The sequence below is a fragment of the Garra rufa genome, chromosome 1 (assembly GCF_049309525.1).
Source record: "Garra rufa chromosome 1, GarRuf1.0, whole genome shotgun sequence".
NCBI classification, from domain to species: Eukaryota; Metazoa; Chordata; class Actinopteri; order Cypriniformes; family Cyprinidae; genus Garra; species Garra rufa.
Window position 1 is genome coordinate 10105363 of NC_133361.1, and position 10076 is coordinate 10115438.

Here is a 10076-nt window from a genome sequence, read left to right on the forward strand (position 1 = left end):
TGCCGCATACTGTTGGGAGAAAATATGACATGGAAATTCTTGATTAAATTAAAAAAATTAAAAACATTACTTTCGTATGTTTGTTCTGTAACAACTTACCATCTATCTGACAGATATGGTCTGTAGGAGAAAAATAAATACATAAATAAATAAACACAGTTTCTAATTAAAGTAAGTATTAATTTTCTGTGTGGCTTGCAATGTTACTTTTCATGTCAATACTGCTATATTTAACTGTTACTTCCTATTTTGAACACAGACGTGAACATGCAGTATCCAAAGTATTTTTTTTTTAATTTTTGAACAAAAACATAATGTAATGCATATAATGCAGACATAACAGATATGCACAGCATTTTGTCTGATACCTGAAATTATTAACTGCCAGCGTAAAAAGGAGGAGAAAAACAGGAAACAGGAGACAAAGTGAAGGTAATAATGATCAGGGTTTATTGAATAATCTTATCTGTGTCTCAGTGTTCAGTCAGACATATCTGGAGTGCATCTGACAGAATTTGATTACAGCAAAAATTACTTTTTCACAACATCTTTTTTCACATTAACATTATTAACATTATATCTTGAAGACAAATATCCCTTGAAACCACACCATAATATGTTAAACAATAGCAAACATTTCAAGTGCAGAGGAAATAAGTAAAATTATTTGTAATAAAGCAAAATGAATAAAATAATCCATTAATGGTTTTATGTTAAAAGTGAATAATAAAATTATTTTATTAAATGATTACAAACGAATAACTGAACAGCAAAACCAATTAGAAACTAACAAATGTGTGGTTATTATTTTGAAGCTGCCCACACAGGGTGGCAAAAACTACATCCTTAGATCTGGATATAAATTCATCATATCTAAAATAGGATTTCAACAATAATTGAATAAGAATGAATGATTAATATATCATGTACAGTATGTAAATCATAAAATGTTGAGCAACTAAATCAAACTTGCAGTCATTACGCAATATTATTGAATAAAATACATTGGAAAATTATTCAAATCTAATCTGGATTATTTTTCACAGTATGCCCTGATTTCCCATAATGAATATTCATGTGTTTATGTTAAGGAATTTATCATCTAGCTAAACCATTTACGTATTGCTGCACCAAGATCTGCACCAGCATCTGCACCAGCAGCTGCACCAACAGGACCTGCAAATAATCCAACAGCACCACCAAAGATTGCTCCGACACCAGTATGGCTGTTTTTATTAGCTGCAGAAGCCGAAAGATGTAGCTCTGGATTAAACTCATCAATGTCAGGGTCACATTTTGTTTGTGACTTATATTCTACTTTCATTTTTTCCTCCATCTCTGCTCTGACTTTATGCTCTAGCTCAGATCTCACTCTCTTAATCTCTGCTTGTATTCGTTTCTCCTCTTGTTGTTTTCTCTGCTCTTCTTCTCTCTGTCTCTCTGCTTTAACTCTTTCTAATTCAGATCTCTGTTTAGCTTCCATCTCTTCTCTGATTCTCTGCTCTTTCTCCTTCATCAATCTCTCAGTCTTCTCTTGTATTTGTTTCTCCATTTGTACCTTTCTCTCCTCTTCCTCTCTCTTCCTCCTCTCTTTCTCCAGTTGTCTGAATCTGTGAGCATCTTCATACATCTGATTACTGTAGTATCCATTATTTTGCTCTATCATTGTGTCAATCTTCTGCAGCAGATCTGTGTTTTGCTCTCTATTATTCTCATCTTCATTGTTGAAGACATGAAATCTGTTTCCACACTGCTGGACAAGATGCCGTAATTTAACATTTGTATTAATTAGTTCTTCTATGGTCTTTTTCTTTAGCAGATCTCCATGAGTGAAGAGAATGATGGAGTATTTCAACACCTCCTGACCAAACATCATCTCAATCACCTGAGGAATCTGCTGCTCATGTTCAGTGAACCTCATATTTGCAGGAAACACAATGAGAAAAGCGTGAGGTCCAGGACTGGATAGATAGACACTTTTTGCTATCTCCATCATTATCTCCTCCTGTGTCATCTTTGTGTCAAATAATCCAGGGGTGTCAACTACAGACACAGATCTGCCTGAAACAATGCCGTGTTTCTCTAAACATTCACTGGTAACTGAATCCATACAAAGTTCAGATTTAAACACTTTCTGTCCCAGTATTGTGTTTCCAGCTGCACTTTTGCCAACACCGCTTTTACCAAGAAGAACAATCCTTCTGGATGAGACTTCATTACAAGTCACTGGCTGGACAGGAATCTTTCTGGTCATCCTCCCTCCATCTAATAATGTGTAAAAGTGAAAGCACATGTAACTAAACAGCAATTTAGATGTGTAACATCTGTTTTTATGCTTATTAGTTCACTTACAGGCCAACCACTAAGTAGCCTAATGGACATATCACAACAGACCTGAATGTTCATGTACAGCTAAAAACCCAGTGTTAAATTAACACTCTTCAGAGTTTATTTTGAATCCACACCTAGGAGTATTAGAATTTGAGCACCCATCTCCATAATTGTCACTTTAAATTTATAACTCTTTTCTTCAGTTATTCTGCTTATTAACATCAGGTGTCTTCACCTGTCATGAATCTGCTCGCCAACAGAGGTCACCTTCAAATTATATTGACTCTCACACTACACAGGCCCTGTCCCAAATGGGCCTTCCACCCAAAAGTTGCATTAAAGTGCAGACTCAGAGGAAGTCTGCTGCATAACTCGCACCACTGCTGGCTCGGCAGAAGTGTGTATCGAGAGCGCATAATAGCCATCGCGAGCACCATTCTGAATGCTTAGCGAATGGGGCACCCTACAGTCTTGTGGTTTTAACGGACACGCGCACATAGCGACCATTGTAAGTCTGTAAGACCACAAGTGCACATGAAGTGTTCCATTTAGTACAGGGCCACAGACTGTTGCATGTCCCCCCAGACTATATTTCCCATCATCTTATGCACTGATTACAAATACAGTTGCAACCAATCAAACACACTTTATAAGCCATGGACTTCCTATTTCTGATTGCTGATTATTGTTGAATGTATCACTCTCCTACTGATAGCACAGAGCCACTCAGAGTTTTGTCTATAGTTCCCAGTTCCTAGTCTAGTCTTGTTCATAGTCTGCCTTGAACCTTTCCCGTTTTCTTGTCTTGTCTCAGCCTGCCCTGGATTTATCGCCTGTCTTTATTAACCCTTTGTCTTGCCGTCTCGGACTCTGTTTACCCCTCGTAAGAACTATAAGCTCTTTTGTGGATTACCCTTTTGCCTTTGACCCCTTAATTACGTTTGTCGTTTATTGACCCTTGTTTGTTTATTGGACTACTCTTTTGTCTTGATTTCAATATATCTGTTTGCAATTGTCGACCCTTCTCTGTGTATGACCGCATCTCTGTTGAAAAAAGCCTTGCATATGGATCCACTCGCTTCACATCCTGTTCGCTCCAGAAAATCACAGATGGTCAACTATCACAATGAATCATTTAATTATCTCATTAACTTTATCTTCGGTTCAGTGTTAATTTGAACTTTCTTGAGTTTGGATTCAAACTCTGAGGAGTTAATTTAATACTGGGGTTTTGTTGTGTACAGGTTTGGGATATTATTAATTACAACTAAACATAATTACATCATTTATATCAAAATGTTGTAATAAAAATGGTTACATGCATACATAAATAAATACACAAACAAACAAACAAACAAATAAATATTGTTTAAAATAAATAAATAAATACTCACTCATTAACCCCAAATATTCTTGGTGAATATTTACAAGAAGCAATCTAGCTTGGTCATTTGGTCTTCTCATCTTATTGTTGAACAAATGAAATCTCTGGCCATATTTTTCAACAAGTGTCTTTAAACCTTCATTTACATCGATGAATTCTTCTATGGTCTTATTTACTTTTTGTAGTTCATCTTTTCCAGTGAAAATAATCCAGGTTTTCTGCAAGCGGTTTTCTCCCAAGAGCTTCTCAATCTTCTCCACTGTTTTTCTGTCATCTTCAGTGAATCTGTCAGCTTTGATGACCAGGAGAAATGCACAAAAACCTGAATCCGATTTCTGGAAGACCTCTTCATATATCTGCATTATGTTCTCATCACTCATCTCTGTGCCACAGAAACCCGGTGTGTCGAAAACATTGACAGGAAACCCATAGACAGTGCTGGATTGCACAGCTACATCGCTCTTCTCCAAATTGAAAGTGTCTTGTCCCAGTATTGTGTTTCCTGATGAACTTTTCCCAGCATGTGTTTTCCCCAGTATCACCAAGTTTAAAGGTGCATTTGGTTCCATTTTTGATGTATGGTTTACAACTAAATAGTAAGAGACAACACATATTAAATTATAAGTCTTATATTTAATTTATTCCATTATGATGAATTTCATGTTTTGCTAGAAAACTAGAAATGACTCATTGAGACTGGTTCTGCAATAACCCAAATTCAATCCATATGTATTTTTTCCTAAATTGTTTATAAAACAAAAACAATTTTTTTTTTCCTAAAAAAAAAATCTTCCTAAAAAAATGTACATAAAAATATGTTTCATAATTTGTTTGAAGAATAAACCTGAAACTCAGTTTCACATAAGTGGTATTCCATGTCTAACCATGGATTTCATGACATTCAGTTTTTTTCAAACCGTGTCTAAAAACTGAAATACTGTAAATATTACACAGAATACATGTAAACCAAAAATACATTAAAATCTATTGGAGTATAAGAAATTAAGAAAATAAAAAATAAAATCTATTAGAGTAAAGCATAAGCAATCACTGCTTCCCTGATTTCACACAGCCTTATGGCATTGTTTGCCACAACCATGTTTACAATGGCCTGCTCAGCACTAAAACTTTCCCCCTACCACCAGAGAATGGTAGCCTTTGGATTCTATAAAAAAATACATGTGGGAATTGGAATGAGGAAACAGTTACATAAAGTATATCACTGAAGATATTTCTGTATCTACTGTACAGCAACATTACCTGTTCTCCTGTCGAAAACATTTTTACAAATGGATGCAACAGTGTTTTTGTTTAGAACAGGTTGGACTCTTTGTGAACAATACAGATGTGGCACCTTTTTTTGTAAGGCCTGCAGACTCATTGCTAATTGAAGATTTGTGTGAAGGAGTGTCAAACGGGTGTTTCAGTGATTTCATACTGATCTAGGTAGATTCTAATAGGTAGTAATAAATGGTTTGTGTTTGGTTACCATAGCTAAAACAATGGAGTTTGGACTGCTTGAGTGACATCCGTGTTAACTGTTTTGCAAAAGGGTGAGGGAAATGTGTCAATCCAATGAGAATAGGTTAACACATTTGCAAGGCATGTCTTCTGCTCTGCTGAGATAGTGATGATGAAAACGCCATCCTAGTTTGTTTAACAAGGTCAAAGCAATCAAGAAAAACTGTAAAAACATTTGTTATAATTACAACCCCAAATCAGAAAAAAAATGTACAGCATTTGTAAAATGCAATGAAACAAAGAATTTCTGATTTGTTAATACTCTTGAACTTTTATTAAATTGACAAAAGTTACCTGAGTCTAGTAAAGTATTGTTCATAGTCTGTTCACCCGTGTTTTGCTTGTGTCTGACCCTTGCCTGTTTAATGACCATGTCTTTAAATAAAGCCACACATATGAATCTACATGCTTCCTCTGTTCACTCCCTAACAAGGGGTTTCTGGAAATTGAATGCTGGGGAGTAAATACATGAAGCAGATTGGAGCAGCATACAAAACACCGTCTTGTTTAGCAGATAATGCATCTTGGGAAATGCATTTAAAATATTGCACAGGTTACATATTACTTTGGTATACAGGCACACAATGAACCCCAATAAATCCAGTGGATAAGTATCGTTAAGGGACTTATCACTAATAAAGCCTACTCCACAGTGCTAAGAGATTAACCCTTTATCTTTCATAGGATTTGGGACCCCTTCCTTAAATATCAAGGTGTAGAGGCAGAACATATGTTATCGTTGGGAATAAAAAAATCTAGCATATAAAGGATAAAGGTAGCCTAACCAGATGACCAAACTAGGCAATCACCAAAACGCAAAATAAAATCATGACACTTCACCACATGAATAGCTGAATCAATCGCATGAGAATAAATGCAAATATTTGCTAAGAATACCCACCTGTGGGTCCTTATGCATGCTTATACATTAAATATTCAGTATTAATAATACAATATAATTAGAGTTCCCCTTCAGTCGAGTCACTACGACGTTACATATGGGAACTCGCTTGAGTGGTGCTCGAGTCCAATCATCTTTGAGCCTTATTCAAAAGGCCAATGAAAATTTGCGAGTGGCATTTGCATGCCAAGCCACTCCCCCGTACATACGGGTATATAAGATGGCGGCATGACGCCATGCTGAGCGTCTCCTTTGGTGCTAAACAGGAGGAATTGATGTCTGTTGCAGCATCAGAGGGAGAGTCTCAGGGTGAGGCGGACATCTCGGTAACTCAGCGCTAGTTGCTGCCCCGTCTGAGGTTGACACCAAACTCTATGCTCCTCCAAGCTGCCAGGGGGATCGGTCTGAGCAGCACTTCCACTCCTCGGAACTGGACTCGGAGCCTCCTATCGCCAGCGTGGGAACCAGGGAAGAAGGTAAGCACTGCTCATGGCAGTCAGACTTTTCTCCAGAACGTTCATCCTTCTGGGATCAGTCCCCTTCACTCTTCCCCCCCAGGCTGCCCCAATGCGGTCAAGTCGGTCAACGCTCCCTTGATTCCCCTGGCTATTCGGCAGGGAGCCTGGCTTCAGCTTCCCAGCCCCTCACAGTGATTGATACAAATGGTACGTCTCGGTTATGCGATTCAGTTTGCCAGGCGTCCGCCCATGTACAGAGGCGCTCTCTACACTACTGTCCATTCGGACACGCATGCCGCTGTCCTGCGTGCGGAGGTCGCAGTCTTACTGGCGAAGGATGCGATTGAGCCTGTCCCTCCAGCCTAGATGAAGTCAGGGTTCTACAGTCCCTACTTCATTGTGCCGAAAAAGAGCGGTGGGTAAAGACCCATCCTGGATCTCAGAGCCTTGAATCGGTCCCTTCTCAGGCTGCAATTCAAGATACTCACAACGAAGCGCATGTTAACATGCATCCGTCCCGAGGATTGGTTTGCAGCCAATCGACCTGAAGGACGCATACTTTCATGTCTCAATCCTTCCTCGACACAGACCCTTTCTTCGGTTTGCTTTCGAGGGTCGAGCGTATCAGTACAAGGTTCTCCCGTTTGGCCTGTCCCTCTCTCCCCGCGTCTTCACGATGGTCGTGGAAGCTGCCCTGTCCCCTCTTTGGCAGACAGGCATTCACATTCTCAACTATCTCAATGACTGGCTTCTCATATCTCACTTGCGGGATCTGTTGTGCGAAACAAAGGGACCTGGTGCTGTAGCACCTCAGCCATTTGGGCCTTCAGGTCAACCAACAAAAGAGAAAACTCTCCCCAGTGCAGAGGATCTCTTTTCTCGGTGTGGAGCTGGACTTAGTCAATATGACAGCCCGCCTCACCAACGAGCGTGCGCAGTCAGTGATGAAATGTCTGGAATCATTCAGACACAAGAGAGCGGTTCCTCTCAAAACATTTCAGAGGCTCCTGAGGCATATGGCAGCTGCGGCCGCGGTCACGCTGCTGGGCTTGCTTCATATGAGACCGCTTCAGCGCTGGTTACACGACCGAGTCCCGAGATGGGCATGGCACCGTGGCACACTCCGGATTGGCGTTTCCCCGCAGTGTCGCCGCCTGTTCAGCCCGTGGTCAGACCCTGCTTTCCTGCAGGCCGGAGTCCCCCTAGGACAGGTGTCCAGGCATGTCGTAGAGTACACGGCCAGACCTTGGGTTGGGGTGCCGTGTGCAACGGGCAAGCAGCATCAGGCTCCTGGACAGGACCTCGACTGCAGTGGCATATCAACTGCCTCGAGTTGTTGGCTGTGCTTCTGGCCCTTCGTCGCTTCTGACTGACGTTGCTCCAGAAGCACGTGCTTGTTCACACTGACAGCACTACGACCACAGCCTACATCAATCGCCAAGACAGTCTTTGCTCCCGTCACATGTCACAACTCGCCCGCCATCAGCTCCTATGGAGTCAAACGTGGCTTAAATCGCTACGTGCCATTCACATACCAGGAGAACTCAACCGTGCAGCCGATCAGCTCTCACGGCAGTCCACCCATCCTGGAGAATGGCGACTCCACCTCGAGACAGTCCAGCTGATTTGGAGCCATTTCGGCAAGGCCCAGATAGATCTGTTTGCCTCCTCCAAATCCTCCCATTGCCAGTTGTTTTACTCCCTCAGCGAGGCTCTAGTACGCCTTTCCCCCAGTGAGCCTCCTTGCACAGGCCCTGTGCAAGATCAGGGAGGACGAGGAGCAGGTCCTGCTGGTTGCGCCATACTGGCCCACCCGGACTTGATTCCCAGAACTCATTTCCCTCGCAGCAGCTCATCCCTGCAAAATCCCCTTGAAGAAAGACCTTCTTTCTCAGGGGATGGGCACAATTTGGCACCCGCAGTGGAGGTCAGCAGAAAGGGAATGCTGTCTCCAAACAGAGGTTGGCTCATTGGGTGGTAGATGCCATCTCCCTATCATACCTTTACCAGGGAGAGCCATGCCTCTTAGGTGTTTGTGCCCACTCCACTAAGAGTGTTCCCTCATCCTATGCGTTGGCTCATGGCACCGCACTAGCAGATATTTGTAGAGCTGCGGGCTGGGCGACACCTAATACCTTCGCCAGGTTCTACATCCTTTGCTTAGAGGCCGTTTCCTCCCGTGTCTGAACATAGACTTCAGGTGAGTGGGAGGACGGCTAGTGTTGGCTTGCTGTGCCATTCCACAAGGATCCGTGCCCAGAATGTACCCTTCGGCGAACCCTGGGTCCTCCATGCCCCGTAGTCAGGCCTAGATGCGGAGTAGTCCCTGACTGTGCTCCAGCTGGGCCTCCTTCACCCCACAGGTTATGGCAATATGTCTCAGTATTTTTCCAGCGGTCAGCGAGAAGGCAGCTGTTTCCCTCGTATATCCCTAAAAAGTTGTATAGATATATTGAATTTACTTTTATTCCAGATGTAAAGATTTCATATGCTCCGCCGAAAACCTGAATAACTGGCTGCATGCATGCGGCCATCTTATATACCCATATGTACGGGGGAGTGGCTTGGCATGCAAATGCCACTCGCCAATTTTCATTGGCCTTTTGAATAAGTCTCAGAGATGAATGGACTCTCAAGCGAGTTCCCATATGTAACGTTTCTGTTCCCTCCTTCAGGGAACGAGGGTTACCTACGTAACCTAGATGTTTCTTCACAACACTGCATAGATGCATAAATTGTGGATTTTAATCAGCTTTTGTATAGTTTTATTTTTTCATCAGCGACTGTATATCGAGAGCAAAGACATGTTTGTGTACATTTTGTTTCATGCTTTTACCAGAATTAAGTGCTTTATCATCTGTGTGAAGACTGCGCATTGTGAAAAGAGAACTAAAAGAGAACCAAAAGAGAACTGATAACGGCGGCATACCTGCTGTTTTCCTCATAGATCTTCTCAATTCCTCTATTTCAGCTTTGTGTTTTTTTTTCTCCAATTCAATTTGAGCCAGATGCACATAAAGGTTGTGTAGCAACTACTTCTCTTTACTTGTACCATGTTCTCCACATACTCCAGTAAAGCTGGAACCTGTGAGCTGCTCTCCAAAACAAAACATTGATCTCCAAACGTTTGAAATGAGGTCTCAATAGATAAAGGAGGTTGACTAATTATGTTCTTGTTCTGGATTCTGAGGACCATGATGTGTTTGTTGATTCTTGAGCTGAATATCCTCTGAATCTCCTCCATTTCTGCTTTGTCTTCATTATTAAGTTGAGCATCAGGAGTAATGAAGAGGAAAGCATGAACTCCAGGATCTAGGAGAGAGACACACCAGAAAGTCAGACGCATCGCTTCTTCCTCTGGAAGCCTAGTGTTGAACAGAGATGGAAGCTCCAACAGATTGATCAGACATCCATGAAGAGCCATGTCTTTCTGCTCTTTTATAAGTCTGGATATGGACATCTTCAGTAATCCATCACTTCC

General features: G+C 41.5%; 1 protein-coding gene across 1 annotated transcript; it reads right to left on the reverse strand.

Moving 5' to 3' along the window:
* Window positions 1-753: 753 nt before the first annotated feature.
* Window positions 754-2205, reverse strand: LOC141330043 (GTPase IMAP family member 7-like). Its single transcript, XM_073835499.1, has one exon. It carries the CDS (start codon window positions 2108-2110, stop codon window positions 1103-1105), a length of 1008 nt encoding a protein of 335 aa, XP_073691600.1. The 5' UTR covers window positions 2111-2205; the 3' UTR covers window positions 754-1102.
* Between the last annotated feature and the right edge of the window lie 7871 nt (window positions 2206-10076).

What these genes read in the sequence shown, in the direction of transcription:
- LOC141330043 (XM_073835499.1), bottom strand. Translation starts at nt 2,110, where the DNA reads ATGGATTCAGTTACCAGTGAATGTTTAGAGAAACACGGCATTGTTTCA.